At 40.3% G+C, this 19,568-nt stretch overlaps 1 protein-coding gene across 2 annotated transcripts in view; it reads right to left on the bottom strand.

The window, feature by feature from the left end:
* Nucleotides 1-342: 342 nt before the first annotated feature.
* Nucleotides 343-19,568, bottom strand: part of LRRC8D (leucine-rich repeat containing 8 family member D) — a 53,041-nt gene continuing 33,815 nt past the window's right edge. For both annotated transcript variants that reach the window (XM_014939146.1, XM_014939147.1), the window contains one exon: nucleotides 343-5,503. In XM_014939146.1, coding sequence (XP_014794632.1) covers nucleotides 2,931-5,501 — 2,571 coding nt within the window. In that variant the 5' untranslated portion in view covers nucleotides 5,502-5,503 and the 3' untranslated portion in view covers nucleotides 343-2,930. The remainder of the gene's footprint in view (nucleotides 5,504-19,568) is intronic.

The raw sequence follows: 19,568 nt of genomic DNA, 5'->3' as shown, positions 1-19,568 counted from the left end.
GGAGCAAACAGAATGGGCAATTTCCTACTTCCTCTCATTTGAAAGAACACAATTTTTCTTCCAGGGCCCTATATGTATTCTGAAAAACTCCCTTAGCCAAATAGTAACAGTGGCAGGTCATTTAGATTATTTAAATGAAAAAAAAACAAAAAACCCCACAAACACCCTATCCTGAAATACTGTATTCTAGTTAGGAACCATATTTACAGGATTTACTAGAAGCAGCAACTTATACCTCTTGCTTATTACAGGCATCAGAACAAGTTCAGCATAAAATACTTGAAATCAGAGATTTTCTTACGCAAACACACTTCTCCCCCCCCATTAAAAAAAAAAAATAGATTAGAGGAAGATATAAACATTTTATTAAATCAAATAGAAATGCAAAATATACTCCACATGCCTTACATGGAAAAGAGATGAACTTCCAAGACTTTAAAGCAAGACTGTGTCAGTTGACACACAGGAAATTGGAACATTATAAACAGTCACAAAGAGAAGGAAGGACTTAGGGGGAGGTGACATGGGGATGATGGGCAGTTCCTCCCCACTCTGAGAAAGCTCTCCTAAAAACAAGAATGGAGTTTATGCTAAGCAAGCATCACAAGCCAGAAATTAACATTTTGGAGGAAGTTGTCTAAAGAAGCACAATTAGCTAATAACTAGTCAAAACAGTGGTCTAAATTATGTACACCATATTCATATGAAGTGGACATGGGTTTATTTTTTGAACATCAGTAGGGACAGCAGAATGGGAAACACCAAAAAAAGCTTTTAAAAGCTGGATCAATCCATAGCCGCATTCTGTGCGACTTTGCTATTAAAATAAGAAAAAAAGATGAAAAATAGAACTATTTTTTCTAAATATTTTAATTACTTTGTCATTCTTGAACTCTTCCTCCCTCCTACACAGAATTTCTTGGAAGCTGAAATGAGACTCAACAGCAAATACAAAGCGGACACCAATAGTATATTCCACAGTTTTTCTAAAGAGTCAATAGTCCAGCCATTTTAAAGTGATCTATGTGCAAAAAATAAACACATGAAAGAGTTTCTTAAAAAAAAAATATAATGTATATATATCCACTGCAGCCTTAACTTCTACTTAAAAAAAATTCTGAGGATTTGCACTAAATTTCCCAGTGGAGGACAGATCAGAAACTGCAAGTATTCTGCCAAACCTGTGACTTGGTGTTGCAGAACTGTCAACATCCCAAGTTTACTACCTGCTGGCAAGTAGAAAACAGACTGTATCCCCGAAAGAAGTGGGAAAACTACTATTCATGAACTCGTCTTCTGATATACATAAACACAGGGTACAGGTATGTATTCAGAGACTGCTACCTACAGCTGAGAACAGTCCTCCCAGCATTACTAACAGTAAATGATTAACAATAAAATGTGCAAGATTCATAAGAGCAGAATTTGAAATGCTCCTGACTGCTCAATGCCCCTAGGCCTAAACTATCCCCTCATTAATAGTGGTGTAAGTCAGGGCAGCTCTGGTGAAGTTACAGTAGAAATCACTGTGCATGAGGATTTCTGTGTGAGAAGAACAGTCCCTTGAACTACAGACTAGTTCAGTCCTGACCACACTACAATAGGGAATTGTGTTTAAACCATGAGTAATCATGTAATCATCTCCCAGCATAGTACTTCTTTTCTGCACACATGGAATGTAAATGGCCAAGATTTACAACTGATGATTTTGCAGATTTAATGGATTATATTTCTTTTATGGTTCTAGCAATGCAAATTCAGTTAAAAAAACACCACCAAAAAAAACCCAACCAAAAAAAAATATCCCATGCTTATCGCTGTCTGCTTTTTACTTTATTTGATGACTTACCTAGCACACAGGGTTTTCTAACAGCGTGTACGTGTTCAAAAGCATCAAATTATTTGGGCCAGGGCAGAGGAGACAGGTGGTCCTGTGGTTAAAGTCCAGGTGTGGAAGACACACCACAATAGGGGATAAAGCTAAATCACATTTGGGTAAATTGTAACTCTTACGTCTGTGTCATTAGTCTAGAAAATGGAACAGACACCAGAGTCCCTAAGCAAGGGCTGTGAAACAAAACAATGACCAACTCATAAAATGCCTTGAGTTTCCCAGATGAAAACTCGAAAGAGGAACAAAACATGAGCAGTAAAGTCACTTGGTGTTTAATGGCTTTCAAAGTCACCTTGCGAAACAGTTCCGATATCCCCAACTTGAAAGCCAAGTGGCAGTATTCTCCCTTTTACCACCCACTGCTGCATGGGAGAGACTAGCTGAGGGACCGTGATCAGTCTTTGCCAGTGTGAAGGAGAAGCACACTAAGCCACAGAAAAAGTCTCACCCGAAACCATGGGGCCTTGAGGATGAAGAATGAAGGCAAACACACTTGGCCTGATGCAAACCACATACCTTAATGCGGGAAAATGGTGGTTCTGGTGCAGTTCAAAGCACAGCCAAACTAGTTTCATTTGCTGAGGATGGCTAAAAACTAACACATCAACATGTGTCTCAAGTGCTGTTAGAACCATACCATATACAACATTTAACCTTGCTTTTTCCCCCCCATAATGCACTAAAGTAAATTCAGACCTTAAAGAATAACTTGCATAGTAAGGAAAGGTCATCAATTTAATCATTTACTTTAAGCAGGCAAGCAAATTTGTAAACATTCAAAAGCGGCAGCATCCAAGTTACAAACAATTTAAGGAAAAAAGAATTGAGATTATTAAGGTTCTTTATCCTCTCAAAAATTTTGGAAATAATCTTTTAAAACACTGCAAACATTGAACATTCGGTTACACCTCTTCTAATCCTGCTAGTAGTCCTGCCTTCCAAGGAATTCTGCTTTCTAAAACGCATGGTCTCACGATTGCCATACTTTTTAGCATTTGCTGTTTGGAAGTCAGCTACCGGAGCATTTCACCTCAGCCTAAATCCCGTTAGCAAAGGGAATGCTTGTGTCTTGGTTCAACACCTCTTTAACTTCTGGGGGCAAAGCATCAAAGAGGTGATCTTCCACCAAGAGCCCATTTTTCCTGAGAAGCTGACACTGCCCCAGCGTGGCTGGCAGACGGTCCAAGCAGTTTCCCTTCAGTTCCAGATGAGTCAGCTGCAACAGTTGACTAACTTTATCTGGGATTGAGGTAATACAGTTTTGTCCCAGACACAAAGTCCTCAATTTAACACATTGAAACAACTGTTTTGGCAAAATGTTGACTTTGTTTCCCGTGATGTAAAAATGCTGCAGATTTGGAAGCAAACCTATTTCCCCTGGAATCAACGCTATTGAGTTGTAGCTTACATCTAAACATCTAAGTTTCTGTAAACTGAACACTGCGGCTGGTAAGGATTCGAGTTTGTTATTGGAGAGATAAAGAGACTCCAAATTCTTTATGTGGGTAATGGATGAAGGAATGCTGACTATTTTATTGTGCCACAGCTTTAAACAAGTCAATCTTTTTAAGTGCTGGAAACTGATGATTTCTTCAATTGTGCGTATGCTATTTGACTTTAAATCCAGTTCCTGTAAGTTAGAGAGGCTGAAGATGGCGTGGGGAATTCTCTCCAGTTCACAGTTCTGCAGTTCCAACTCCGCAACGTTAGTCATTTTCTTAAGGCTATTGAGTACCACAAGCTTAGTGCCGTCATTATGAATGACTAGTTTTGTCAGATGTGGTGCCACATCTGTGATATTGGGGGGGATTTTGGTCAAATTGCTCTTTACGTGGAGAATCTTAAGGTGTCTCAACTCTCTGAGAGAATCAAGCCCTATCATTTTATTGTTTTCAGAGTTCAAATTGCCTATCAAGTACAACTCACGGAGGGTTTTGAGCAAATACACCCATGCAGGAATTTCTGCAACATCTGTGAATTTCACATGAAGGCATCTCAAGTGGTCCCGGAGGAAGCTGAAGGCAGTCTGCTCGACCTTCGCAGGGCAGTGGCACAGATGAAGCTCCTGAAGATTTGTCATCTGGGAAATTTTCGCTGGGATTTTTGCTTCAGGAATCAGCTCCAGTTTCAACACTTCCAGATCCGTCAGGTCAAACACTGCATCGGGGACCCCCGACAGCATGAAAAGATGCAGCTCTTGCTTGTCCTGGGCATTTCGGGAAACATGTTGCCGCAGCTTTTCAAAAGTCCATTCATGGTTTAAACTAATTTCCCGTAGTTTGTTCTCACTTACCTCTGACAAAAAGACACCAAATCGCTTAGAATACAGCTGGTCATACTGATCTACCATATGCAAGAGAAATGCAAAATCATTTTTGACATCAGGGATATCACTGAAGCTACTCTCTTCTCTGACCTTTTCAAAGGAATATTCTTTTAACGGTATTCGGAACAGCCAGAAGAGCGTGTAGAGGCAGATAAAACCATAGACACAAATGAGGGAAATATAGCTGATAAGCAGCTTCTTCAACATGTAAGCCATGTTGTGTGTACATTCAAACTGTGTGTAGCCAATCAGGTGTTCCACTTTCGGGTTGCAGATGTGTTCAAAACTAATGGTGTTGACAAAGTTTGCAGTATAGCAGAGAATAAATATGAACTTAACAGTCTTGATGACAGTCTGGCCAACGTAGAGCTTGTAAATCAGATCACTGTCCTCCACATGAGCCCGGAACTTACGGACTTTCTCAAACAGTGCTTTGGCTTGTTCACCATCTTTCTTATCTAAAATAGTGACGCTGGGAACCTCAATCATTGGCTTGTCAGCTGAAAATTTGAAGCCAGACTTTGTTATCATGGGAGTGCTGGCACTTGGGCTTCCTTCATCACTGCTAGTGGAAACATACTTGGGCAGGGACTGCGCACCAGTTAACCTCTGTTTGTTCTCCTCGGAGTCCTCGCATGCTGTTTCAGACAATGCTTTTGTAGTCCACGGGGACTCAAAGCACTTCCCTAATATAGACACAAAATGCTCTATTTTTGAGCAAGTCTTGGGATACTTGAACCAAAAATTGCTACTGACTATTAAAATGATAGTATGGATGAGAACAAGATAGGGAAAATACTTTGAATACCAAGGAAGGGCCAAATGATAGCACATCTGGTTAATGAACACGTATTGCTGAAAATCCAAATTTGTTTTACGGCCTGAAGAATCTTTCTGCTCCTTCTTCAGCTCCTGGCCTGATTCAGTGGGTTGATACTGAGAAGAGGTAGCTCTGCTCAGAGGTATGTCGGGTGTTACAGTAGGGGCACTTCCAAAGGAAACCGTTCTCATTGATGCTTCTTCTCCTTGACCAGTGGTTGTTTCAACAGTGGTAAAGTCAGCCTTCCCTGATGTGCTGGGTTGTGCTTTTGAATTTACAGTAGACTGCAAAACTGGCAAGCAGACCACCTGGTCTTTGGTCAGCTGCATGGTTCCAGCAAAAATGGCAACCATTAACATAACAACAGCTAGATAATCCATAAATACATCCCACCATGGTTTCAAGATACGGTAAGTTGGCTGGATGTCATTGAGTGATGCAACTTCTGCAAGGGTAAACATTCCTATAAGAGAACAAAGACAAAATCAGTATTGTTGACCGGTGAGCAGGTTATTTTACCATTTAATAACAATCACACCATGACATACAGATCCTCAGAAGGTTCCAGCTTTTATTATATTTTTTTTGCCTGTCAGACATTGTCCACAGTTTTCTCAAAGAATATGTACTGAAACGATGCATTACTTTAGCATCAAAACAGAAGTCTTCTCACTACAGGCCAGATCATATTTACATATCTTTGCCACTTGACAGTACAAGCACTAAGGCCTGCTCTGTACAACTGAAATATCTGAAAGGTAAAGTGCAGTAGCTGATACTTACAGCAACAATTGATTACACTGCACAAAATCAGATTCTGTGAAACTAACTGCTTCGGTGTGAACACATGAAATCCGGCACTAACATTATTTTGTAGTACCCTGCGTTTAAACAAAATAGCATTTGCTAAATGCTTTGCACCTTGCTCATGACTCGCACAGCAAATTTTAGGTATCTTGTTACATTATTAGCAAGGTCTCTCATTTCTTTTCATCTAACACAACAGCAGTCAGTGTCTCCCACTCCTTGCTATTGAGCATCCACATTGCTTGCCAGATTGATTGGCTCCTTTCCCTCAAGTACCATTGCACAAGTGAAAGTCTTGCAGTTACTATGTGAATATTTGGCACAATTCTTTTCAAATGTGTTTGGATGTTGCACAGTTAGAAACAGTTATCACCTATTTATTGGACCAAATGGTACTGTATAATTTTTTCCCCCCAATTAACGAAGAAATAATCCTTCCTCAGAAAAATACAATTCAGCTAACCAAGAAAAAACAAACCCACAACTCTTTCTTAATGGAGAAAATATTTTTTCAGATTATCATCACAGCCTGGTGATTATAGGAACCTGGTTAGTCCAGGTAGCACAGGAGCAGGATGCAAGGCTTTCACTTCGAATTAAACATATGCACTGTGAGACCAAGTGGCAAACTGATCACATGAGAATCCAAACCTCTTTGCAGCTTTCAATAGCTTGCTTTGCTTTTTATTTTGACAAAATCTAGAGGGCACAATTTATCAGCTTTTTTAAAAATACGCTTCCTGTGCAAGCAGGATGTGGTAAAATCATCATTTTAGATGCTGAACTTGTGATCAAAATTTGCCATTTCTAAAGTAAAATACGCAGCTTGTGTGCACACACGGGATGGGGAAAGAGACACAGAGTCTGGCTCCCTTTGGAGAGAAGGGTTTAGCAGAGCACAAGAAGATCAAAGCAGGCAGTTTACAGATGCATCAGATTTATTACTTTTTACTTACAGCATACCAATTCATATAGACCTGCACCTTACAAACCCTAAAGAACAGTCACAGGCCATGAATACACAACACGATTAGTTGATTATTTCTAGCCCACGTTTCTCTGAAGAAAGTAACAGACATTTCTATATGCAGAACTCAAGTACTAGCTACTGCCTATATGGTCCAAGGCACGCATTAGTCCCTCTCCTTCCCCGCGCAGCACAAGCAGCCCGGAGGATCTCAGTCTGTGGGGAAGGCCAGTGGTCACCACTAGAGTCTAGCATGGAGCTCACAATGGTAAGTATCTCCTCCACCACAGGGAGGGAGAGATCCAGCCTCTGGCCTCCCACACTCTCCTCCCAGGAGCTTTTACCAGTTTTGCATACCTAGCCTGGGATTTGGTGAAGCCAGAGAGGAGAGGGGTTTATCTCACTGCAGCACTCATCTCAGTGCTCTTTGCAGAGTTGCCAAAATGTAAAAGTTAAGGCTCGGTTACTCAGTGAAAGGGCTGAAGGAGCTTCCAGCTCTCTCTGAATTTTCCAGTAGACAAATGAATCTCAAATACTCCTCCGTCACCAGAAACACAAGTTGTCAGGGTTTTACAGCTCCCCAGCTCCACAAGAGCCTCCTCCCCAGCAGCTGGGTTCCTGAGCTTTCCCCAGGCACCTTCCCAGGGCTGTAGTTGCTATAGGAAGCGCTGAAGGACACAGACCAGTAACACACCCCACAGCTATCAAACCCTCACAGTGCTTAACTTGAGGTTAGCAACAAAATCCCATAATTCTTTAATATCTCCCGGTGCTTACCTACACTGAGTCACAGCCTGACTGCTTGCCCCAGGACTGCTACCTTTGGCATTTAAATAACAGCCCTGTGCAAAAGAATAGCATTAGTCATTTGTACTACTGTGAACAGAGAGATTATAAAAGGACCCTCCTTACTCCTAAATCATAACTGCCACCTGCCCAGGACAGGAGAACCACAAGACAACCACAGAGTTGTTTGGTTGGTGTTTGGTTGGGTTTTGTTTTTTTTTTTCTTTTTTTTTTTTTTTTCTTGGAAGCCATGTGGAAGGGATGCTCTCACAGATGTCTGGGCTGTTTTCCCTGTGGTCTCACCCACGAGAACTTTTCCTCCACTAGGTCGCTAGTGCAATAGTTCAACAGGAGAGCACAGAGCCAAACACTTAGCAAGGACCAGTGCCCGCTTATTACAGCCATGCCTCTGCACATAGAGCTCTGCAATGTGCAGGGAGGAGGCAGCAAGCAGGATGGGAAGGACGAACGAGATGACTGCTCTAACAAAGATGGGTAGCTGCTGCTGCTTGTTCCTCTGGGGCTAACCTTTCCCTCAAATTTGCACTAGCTAATTACGTGGGAAGTTACTTCATTGCGGTTTGGGGCACAACATGCAGAATTCCTTTCACAGGATGAAGGTGACTTTTGCGTTTCTGCCATGAGAACACGTGGATAAAGCACCGAAACCCAAGTGCTACAGACATGGCTGCTCTAAGCAACTGAAATAACAGAAAAGAAATGAGAATTTACAAAGTGGTTCCAACTTGACACTTAGAACAGTAAAAAAAGCCAAAGCTAAAAATCACCTCTGAGAACCCTGTCTTGCACGCACACAAGATGATTTCAAGAAAGGTTAGGAGACATAACAGAGCCTGTGTAATCCTCTTTGTGAGGCTGTAGGCAGAGTGGTGTAACAGGAGCTTTACACCAAGAAGTACTGCATTCAATGCTCTGAACACGTCTTTTCTTTCAAGTTACTGATACTCACAGAAGAGCTGCTGTTTTGGCAGAGATTAACAGTTATAAAACACGCAAAAAAAACCCTTCTGTGGCATTATTGTCTAACACTGTGTCTCACGAAAGAGAGGCAGACCTTTTTCTCGCTAGCAAAAGTCAATTCCAGGAGATGAAAACAGGTTTCTGTCCTCATATGACTAAATGTTTAAACGCTCCAAGTCTTAAAAAACAAAAATGAAAAACTGTAAACCTACACACAGTATAAGACACAGTCTGACTGACAAGCTGCAAATAAATGTGATATTTTCTCCCTTAAATCCATCATTACATGTATTGATGTTTGATTTTACTAGACTAATAACCATAGAAGTTAATTTTTATTTTATTTTTGCAGATGCTTCGAAGTCAAGCTATTAAGAGGCACTAAGAACAACAGGTGTCTACAGTATTGCAATGTTTTTGGGTTTTCTTTATTCCAAGGTTAAATTTGAACTATTTGAAGCTTTCAAAACTTGCTTTTAAAGCCCACTCTCCAGAATATTACTCGGAGTGAGTAGACACTATTTTCATCACTAATTTTAATCTCCTTTTAAGGGTGCCAGATTGTAGTGGGGTGCCAGACTGGGGAGACCACCCTGGCGTAGGTGGTCTCCCCTCAAGACCAGTGCATGTTCTATTCACAACCCTGATGCCAAAAAAACGTCTGTAAGCAGGTAGCTCAAACTGAAGAACAGAGTACTATGCACCTGAAAATCCAAAATCTCTGATTTCTCATAATGAAAACGTGCATTTCTGTCAGCCCTTGTCAGGCCTCTCAAGGCACCGAATGTGCCTTGAGGCTCAGGAGATGATGGGCTTTTGACATACTAAGATGTAGACCCAAACTAGAAACCTTTTTTGAAGAGAAATATTTTTTAATTCCTAATATGGAATGTCAGGACACAGTCTCCTTTTTATAATAGCACATTTTAGTTCAGTTTCAACAAGCACAGATTTTTAATTCAAGCTTATTATAGTACAATATTTAGGGCTGCACTGCTACACAAAATAGGGAAGACCTTTAATTTTAGCAAATAATCCTTTCATTAGTATTAAAGAAAAGCTGTAATAGAAGCAGCTCAGAATGCGATTAACCTGGTGAATTTCTCTGGCATATTTCAGACTATAAATGCTGAAATACAAACTGGACATATTGGGGTTATTTCCTAAGAAACTGTTCAGACTTAAATACAGAAGTTAGAGGAAAAGGAAGCAATGGAGTGGTATGTCACTAATGTTTATTTACATCCTACTTCTTCCTGTACTTACTGATAAAAACTTCATCTGTCTGCCCCTGAAATTCACTGGCTCTCCTGTTTCAAAAGCATATTTAAAGCAAATTCAAAGTTAAAACAAATAAATAAAAACAGAATTGTAGCACATGAACCTCTCATTTTACTTTTAGGTTCCCAAGACTCTGAACAAGCCCACTTTGTTTCAGGAAACAAAAAGATTCTTGAGTTAGCCTTGTCACCACAACTGGTCAAGAATTTCCAAAAAAAAAAAAAAAAAAACCCACCCCATTTCATGTTGAAAAGAAAAAGTGCAACCATGAACGAAATTGTTTTCTCCCTTCCCACAGGAAATTAAGGAGAAGAAAAGTTTTCCCATAAAGGGCTTTGCTAGCTTGCTTTTGATCAAGTGATCATAGGTTTAAATTTATATCCACTGTATATTTTACGCTTTCTTTCCACCAACCATTTCTACTTTCTTTGTTTTTCTACTTCTGCAATATCCCATTAAGGCAGGCAATTAGACCTTAATGTGATAAGAATGGATTATGAGATTTCTCCTAGCCAGAAAGCTGCAAATATCAATCTTCCACAGACAATCTGCAAAGATCAAGAATATGGTACTATCCTTTTTTCCCCCTTTCCCACAGAACCAAGTGTAAGGAGCCCCAGCACCCCTGTAAAATAATGCATGAAGACATCCAGAAAAGAGCCAATGAATGATTTTATGCATTGAGCACACAACCACATTCATCACCTGCATTCAGTTTCTGAGATTTGGAGAAGCTTAGAGCAAACTGAAGGAGGTTTAACCAAAACACCAATTGTCCCTGGTGCTGTTGTTGGGAACATTACAGCTATTCCTAGCCTGGTTTGCAGCTCCTAGCATGCTGGGTGAGGCACTGCCTCTGGATAGCTGTAGAGAAGCAGCAGCCCATTTGGAAAAGGGGAGTTAACTCTGCTGCTTTATTCCACTGGGGATTATTGTGCTCTGCTCTACCTGACCCAACTCAAGTTACAAAACCAGTTTAAGGCACAACTGTGAGTACAGCTTCTCAAGCATCCTGCAAATGAAACCCCCAAATTCAGCTAAGCATAGATTTGTGCACTGAGTACTCCTATTGCCTGAAAACCCCAGGAAATGCTCCACGATGAAATACAACATAGTGATTTTTAAAGATATGCTTATCTACTATATGCAATGTTTTGCTGCTACTTCAGCAGCAGAAGGTCTTGCAGAACATTAACAGCAGAATGCAAAGACTACAGTGTGGCTTATGGTATCAGACACTTCTTGATCAGTGCTTTTGTCTTAGGAAGATCAGAAACAGATTTAACATGAACCCACGTGGAAGATCACTTCCATTATTTTTTTTCCACCAAATTAGAATGACAAGAATTCTTACTCACTATTTCTTTCTTAAACATCTGACTGACCAAATCTGCCAGTTTTAGATCAATCTGCAAGACCTGGGTTGGTTTGGTTTTGCTTGGCTACGGTTTGACTGAGCAAACTGTTACTGTTTTGGCCTATTTGATATTTTGGGTTAAGTAAATTTCTATGGGATAGGATATTTATCTGTATGGTCCGACTTTCTAAAATTAATTGCACGTCACACTGAAGATAGTATTTTAGAGATGGTGTACCACAAGATGTGCTCTGTAGGTGAAATGGAAGATAAATAAGGAGAAACCAATGAACACAAAACTGAAAGATTTCCTATAGAGAAAACATTCCAACTAAGGAACAAGAGATCCACAATAGCTTTTAATTATAACTAAATCTCATTTTATATATATATATATATATAAATATGATGCTGTTATATGATAACATACTTAGATGATTAAGGAGGATTAATTAGCACCACTCATACACTCATCGTTTGAGAAAAAAAAGACAACCACCAAAAACCTCAAACCCCCCAACAATTAACCCATCTTCCCAACTCCCTCATCCCACTGCGCAAATTGCACAGCTATAATTTTGGACTTTCCCTTAAATCTCTGACACAGACTATAAATCAATTCCCCAACTAAGCAATCATCATCTTTAAGAACAACTGATTTTACTGGCAATAATTCTGTAATTAAAAAAAAATAAAATCTTATTTCTCTCAGACTGCATAGAGAAATATTAGGCTTCAGTAAGCTGGAGACAAAAATAAGATTCTTGCTTTATATAACCACTGCCAAATTAGTACTCATTTACAGAAATTAAATCTATAAAAAACTTTTTTCTTTATTTAAATCTTCAAAAATTCTGCCCTTCAAAGCTGGGCTTCTTCAGGTTGTATAACACTCTAACCTACTTTTGGATCCTGCTATTTAAGTGTTTACACTGAATCTTCCTTGTTTACCAGCTCTTTGAAGGTCTAGTGCTATACACCACTCCTACACAGATGGTTTTGTAATCAATGTGATATTTTAAAAGCAGTATTAGCAGCCATAATTTCCCTAACAATAAACTCTAGAATCAAACCTCATTCCTGCCTTGCTGTAAATGACCGGAGAGGTTTGTTTAAGGATGACTTTCATGACAGAAGCCCAATGTTGTATTTCTGACTAGCTCCCCAAAGTACCCGAAGATTAATAACACAATTAACTCTGTGTTTGCCACATGTGAGTTCTGTCTCCACAGAGCACAGAAAATAAACATCCTATTTGGCTACTGCAGTACTCCTGAGCCACCTCTTAAGTGAGGACTGCTCTGACCAAAACTACAAGCTTTGGTTTTTGTTCACATTTATCCCCAGACTTCAGGGTTCAGTGCAGACACTCAATACCTTTCAGAATAAAACTTGTGAGTTTTTGACCTTGAAAAGCTCAGAGAGATCCCAAGCTGAATGTTCAGTAACACTGTGCTCTGTCCTCACTGCACACAGGTAAATAGCACTGGAGACCACAAAGGATGCGAGAGAAGAAAGGGGAGAAGGAAACAAGGGTGGAGAGGAGAGTGGTCCTTGAGCATCCCTCTGCATTGGTCTCTGTAGTGGGTAAAGAGCTCAGTATCATAGGTATATGTGTTATATTTCAAGAGTGTTAGCTACATGTGGTTTTACAGTTATAAGACAAACCATCTAGCAAGGCAACATGCAAGAAACCAAGATAGACACCTAATGAGGCTAGACCCCAGCAGGGGCAAATACTGAACTTATGGTTTTCATATCTGTAAGTAACGCTCCATGAAGGCACAGGCATTTTGACTGGCCATTTCTCTCAGGAAGAACAGGAATCTTGCATAGCACAACTACCTGAACAGAAATCCTACAGCAGAATAACAAGGAACTTGCAGATGAGGGCAAAGAACATGCCTCAGTGTACCCTGGCACACACACCCCAAACCTTACAGTGCTGTTACAACTGCTGTTATTTACACAATACCAGTTCACCCTCCTTTTATCCAAGGCAGCACAGCACATCACCAGTGATTGTGGTAGCGATGCTAAAAGCTCATCGATCAGATTTCCAACAGCATTTTCTGTTTTATCTAGCCAGGCTAGAGCAAAAATAGTGAGGAGACATTTTGTATCTCATTTCACAGAATTCCTAAAACATACCCAAGCCAGTAATCTTGAAAAGACAGCCTAAGTTGTGTGTGCAAGACCCTCAGCTTAACATTAAGCGCTTTTACTCAAGTACAGACACAACTGAAAGTTACTGCAGTTGATTTACCTGTGCTGACATGGACATACAATGCAATTAAAAGTTACACCATCCAATAAACTCTACTAGCTGCTTGTACTCAAATGTTAAATGTTTAATCCCTTTGCCATTTCAAAATCTGCTGTTCCCCTATCTTTTATCTAGGGATGTTTCTGCAGTGTTTTCATGACTGCTATCAGAAGTACAGGACAGAAGTACAGGAACACACAGTAAACATCTGGCACTTCTACTGACCAGAGCACTTTTGGAATTTATCAAGATGCAAAAGCAAGCTGCACCAAAATAAAAGCACATCTGGTAACTCCAGTCCCTAGAGGCTTTTTATCACTGAAAAAACACCAGTGATATAATTTTTTAAAAAGTAAAAGGATTAGAAGAAAAAAATTATATTTTCTTTTTAGTTTAGAAATACAGTTAAAAATGGTTTAGACCCCGAGATGTTATTTAAATTTGCTTTTACATAAATAAGTCCACATGGCTACAAAGTTTGTTATATGAAATAGCTTGATCTCAGGTAGAGATGGCACTCAGCAACTCATGCAATTCCTTTGAAAAATATTCCTTTCTGATCCGCAGCCACACGCTACCAGTCTCTGTCTCATCTTGTTCTGGATTCACTTGGAACTGGGGCAACTTCAAAAGCGGTAAGAAATTGAACTTGGCATAGAGCTGCTAGTTTGGTGATTTTAAGCCACAGACTGTCAAGATACAAATCTTATTACAGGATATATTAGTACCTTTACCTACACACCCTAAACATACCTAGAGAATAGGAAGAAGCGCCTACTGAAGAAAAAGAAATGTGTCACTGAAGTTCACGTTGCTGTAGGTTTTAATAGTCCCTCTTAAGGGCATAATGACCCTTCCACCCTAACTCCTGGTACTAAAGTCTAGGTTTACTTAATTTCTAAACTGTATTCCTATCAGAATGGACACAGGTTTACTGAGTAACTAAATTAAGTTATTTTCAATGAATGCTTTCACTCTTTTTATTTTTAATGTACGTGTTCTCTGTGACGATGCGAGGTCACTGGATCTAGAGCCAAGAGCAGACCAGAAGTTCCTTTAACTAAAGAACAAGCTCCATTGTTCCCTACCTGAGCTGGTTCATCTCTTCAGACAGAACAGCAAACACAGTGACTCTCACTGGGTTACATATTAAACAGAAGTTTCATAGATAAGATTTGCACACATATGAATTACTGTGTTTCAAGTACCTGCAGCGACACTTCCATTACATCCATTAGCTAAGAGAGATCTAGGAAAAGTCACACAAATTAAAAAATTAAAATAGCACACAAACACAAGAAAAACACACCAAAAAGCACCCAGCGACACAAGAACCAACATGTAAACACCAGCCTTCTACTCGCACATCAAGGTTCCCGCATTTCTGCCAAGATCTTTTCTATGGCATTAGGAAGGTACATCAAGTACAGCTGAGAATGAGGATATGAAAAAGCAGTCTACTTTTAAGTCTACTTTTCCTTTTACCCAATATGCCAACATTCATCTGCCTGGATTTAAAAAAAAAATGCGTCAAGTTTACAGCTCGTTAAATAGGCTGCATCTTCAGTTTTCAAATACACAGTCTCTCCAACTCTTTATGGGACAACAGTCAAACTACGTTACTACTTAAATGTCACACAGCTTCTTCTCTCCCCGGGGAGAAGGGGAGACTTCCTCGCTCAAGCAGAGGTTCCAACTGTAAAGCCATGTCACTGAAACTACTCCAGATAAGCGCTAAGCAGCCTCCAACACCCCTCCCACCATCCTGTCTCCCCCCACCCTGGGTAGACACAGGGCAACAAATAACCTGCTCCCAACCCTACCTGCTCTTTATCAAGCAAAGAGATCTTCTGTGCTTCAGATGTCCTGCCAGATGGATAACAACAATGATTTCTCACATAAAACTCTGATCAACAGATGAAGGATGACTTATTAATGTTACCGCATTCTTGCCAAGCTTCCAATAGCTGAATCTCCAGTGGTTTCATGCCAGGAAAAATGCCTGCAGCTGAAGCATTTATCCTCAAAGGGATTTAAGTTTACTATATTTCTTTTTCCTCTTCTAAACTTAAGCTGCTTTCTGTAAGAGGTAAGCTATTTACTTAGTCCATCTAGTCCCATAATTGTTTCGTTCAGGGTGTGTACTTCAATCTTAGTACTTAAGCATAAAAAGGAATTACAGTGCAGCACATATTTTGGAGGCTCTTGGAGTTCTGCTGATGAGTTCAGATCACCTCCTTCCTTGTTATGCTGTATTTTCTCAAAACCCCATTCAAAACATTGCCTTAAGAAATAAAAGTTCCAAAGACTTTTCTGAGACTGTAGCATTCCTGCTCTAACAAGCAAGCTTGTAGCTCTGCAAAAGGGTTCAGTAAGGCTCAGTTGTGTTGCTTGCTGCCATTCACCAGCACCAACAGATCCATAGTGTCTCCAATTTAAATATTTACTATTGCTAAATTTATATTTTGATTTGACCCAAATACTCCAGCTGGAATTGTAACCTCTGCACTGAGGGCTGTCCAGCAGGGAGCAGGCAGACAACCCTTGCCCCCGAAGGCTTACAAACCAAAAGTGATTATTTGTTAGGCAATGACAAGCCTGTTCATGGCTGTAAAATTCAAAGCAAGAAAACAAAAACCATCAGGCTTCCAGAAAAAGATACAAAGAGCGGGATAGCAGCATGATTAAAAGTATAATCAAACATAACATTTTAAAGCACTACTGTCTTTGAAAAGGGTTAACATTACGTCCAGATAAATCCGTTTACAGTTACAGCATTCCTATATGCTTAGCCATACTCTTTCCCACTGGTTTGAGCATAATGCTATCTCAAAAATAAGGCACTAAACATAACAGCTCTTGAAGCCTGCCTTTCCAGTAAAACAGACAATGAAGCTTTCCTTTCCAGTAAAATCTGTTTTAAAACGGACAATGAAGCTTTCCGAGTATGTACTTCGCTTCAACTCAAACAAAACAAAAGTTTAGAAAGGAGACATTTTATGCACTCTTATCTACAGACAGATGTCACTCCTGCTCCAGCACTTACCACCCTGCTGTGACTACTACAGCCTTCCCATGCACTTGCAATAATGTTTTTGGCAGCCACCTTCACAGTCATGCACCATGCCACTCTGGCTGACTTTTACAGCCAACATGCTATCTGCTTGGATGGCCAAATGGGAAAATTGGTCCAGAGGCAGCTTTTCTTATTCTGTAGGCAACACTTCTCCTTACCCCAGGTGCTCGCCATTTGAACTTGTTTTGGCAAGTTACTCATCACTTAAAGCAGCACAACAGCTGCTCCCCAGCTGCTACAGAAATAAAAGGAGAGTTGCCCTCTAACTGGAGGAAAACAAAACAGTCAGGTTTTGTTGTTGCCATTTTTTCCATACACAGCCAAACCAGGTAATTTTCACATCCTCCAGCGGGCCCCAGTCAGGTCCCCAAGAGGTTCTGAGCAAGCACAGGTAACCAGCAAGGCAAGTTCAGGATGCAGCACTAGCATCACACTGACCTGGAAGAAGGGTCCTTTTCTTCTAAATCATATTCCAGCCCTTCCACTAGCAAGCCAAGATTTAAAAAAAAGAAAACAAAAAAGGGGGGAACAGAAAGTCTGAGCTTGTGCAAGTACATCACCACAGATTTCAGAGTCCCAGCTCTCATTGTGCCCTCCACCAAGCATAACGCAAGGCTTTCACAAAGAGGTGCAATTCAGCCTCCCTTGCTGCCCTGATATCCTGTGCAGAACAATGTGGAGACTCAGGATTTGTCCTAAGGTAAATTTTTCTTTAACATCATTTCCACCAGTATTTCTGTATGATGGATAGGGCATCACCTACTCACACATATGAAAAAGACAGGAACAATGGAGCAAATGTTGCTTTTATCTTGTAAGGGTGCCAGAAAACACCAGTTCCAGTGCAGTGGTGGGAGACAGGACAACTACAGTGTTCCTCTCCCACAGGCATGCAGAGACCTCCTCATACTCAGAGACCTCTTCAGATCAGGTGGCACGGCCCTATGAGCTTGCAAGCATACTTCGCTTGGAACAGGATAGCTTGGAGGCAACCTGCAACTATCAGGGATTACTTGAGCTCTCGGTTTGCATTTCAAATTGTTGACTCAACACAAAACAAAAACACAAATTGCCTACACAGTGACCTGTACCACGTCATAGATGAATGCGAGTAATCTTCGATACACCAGATCCATTCATAAGTTTGACTGGCACTATTTTGACAAGGATCTACTCAAGAACGTTAGGACAACTAGCCAACCACTTTATTTATATGTTCCTGTTATCTCATCTGCACACTTGGACTACTGCCTGTCCATGTGGGTGTACAGCAATAATATACATATGACTACATTCCCATAAACCGTCAGTTAAGAGTTCAGGATTTGTCATGGCCAGACCAAAACATCAGCGAAACCATCCATTTAATTTATTACAAAGTTTTGTAACAGCCTGTCTTTGACCAAGAATTTTGCGTGCCAAATTAGCCTCAAGTGCATTTTTTTATTTTAAATAAGAAAAATGTTATCAAGGCCCAGGACTCTACCATATTTTTTGTTCCCTTTTAGGCTAATCAGCAATTCTAATCTCTGTTTCAAGTTCCTCAAAGGATAGCAATAAAAACTCTTAGATACAAAACCACTGAGCAACTTTGGATTAGCAAAATTAAATTATTCCTTTAAGCCTTCACTGGTTTCAGTTTCTCAAGCACAGACTTGCTTCAGGAAGCCAAAATGAAGGACCGTTCTCTACCACCAGCACAAAGCTTGGAGCATCCACACACGGCACGAATTGACCTTGCAGGACAGACAAGAAACGGTGTCCTGAAGGCAGGTGATGTGCTAATTGCTGTAAGCCACATCCACGTTCACAGTGAAGAGGCCCTGGACCACAAGGCCTTTGCAGAAATACTGCATTTGGATCCTCGCTCACCACGTATAAGCAGGCATGATATGGCTGTTAAAATAACAGTTTGAAGCTGAAAGAGGGAAGAGCCAGTACGACAGCTGGCTGGCAGTCAAAGAGACACCGTTCTTTAGGCTTGATGGAAAGTTGCAGCCTTGTCCCAAAATGGGGCGAACGGCTTATTGGGCTGCTTACTCTGTTCCAAGTGTTAGAGCTACTGTTGGGTTAAGACATTCTTTATATGATGGACCATTATGGCAATCCCGCTCCTGACTCATTAGAGGCATCCTCCCTGTCTCATCATGCCATGCATCAGATGCCATCACATTTCACAATACTTGCATTGTATGCTCTATGCTCCTTGTGTAGCACTCAGCTCCCAGGTCTTGGTCAGAGATCCTCCATATTCAAATAAACAACAAAAAAAAAAAAAAAAAATCAAACAGAGAAGTGATTTTTGGACACCAAGCTAGACATTGCTAGCACTTGATATATATATATATTGCATAAAAGGTCCAATTTCCTACTTATATCAAAGCCTTACTGCATTATGCATTGTGTAATCCTGTCTCAAAAAGATTACAGTCCTAAAATTCAGTTGAACTGCATCAGATTTCATACTGTATAACATGGTGAAGTGTTTGAGGAAGGCAAAGTTTCAAGCTTGACCAGCAATAAAAGGAAGAACCTTGAAGTCTATGCCGTGGGCTAGAAAGGGGAATAAATTTCCTTTTATCTTCTACATTAGCACACTTTGACCATGGGAAAAATCACAAAGACATCCTAAAAACGTTTGCAAGTATTAGCAGTGTGTTAGAATTGTTCCTTTATATGTGACTCTTCTGAAAAGTGATTTAACAAAGATATCATTAAAGCACATAAATTAGCAGGAAATTTTGCTTTTTCCATATGGGTGCAATTCACAAATAAAACTATTTCTCTCCAGTTATTGGAACTCTTCTTCAGGGAGTGTAGCTGAGGTTTCCACATACAGTTAATCTGGGGATAATGCTTCTTAGTGCTCTGTGTAGGCTTACTTGCTAAACTGGCCACATTCCCACATTCACTGATACTTGCTTTGTCAAATTAAGAGAAGCAAGTTGTAATAAAGCTTTACTTCCACCCATAAAGGGAGAAGATACAACTGGCTGTATATGTACAA

This window comes from Calidris pugnax, unplaced genomic scaffold (assembly GCF_001431845.1).
Source record: "Calidris pugnax isolate Ruff unplaced genomic scaffold, ASM143184v1 scaffold18, whole genome shotgun sequence".
In the NCBI taxonomy this organism is placed as follows: domain Eukaryota; kingdom Metazoa; phylum Chordata; class Aves; order Charadriiformes; family Scolopacidae; genus Calidris; species Calidris pugnax.
This window is presented reverse-complemented; position numbering and strand designations above follow the sequence as displayed.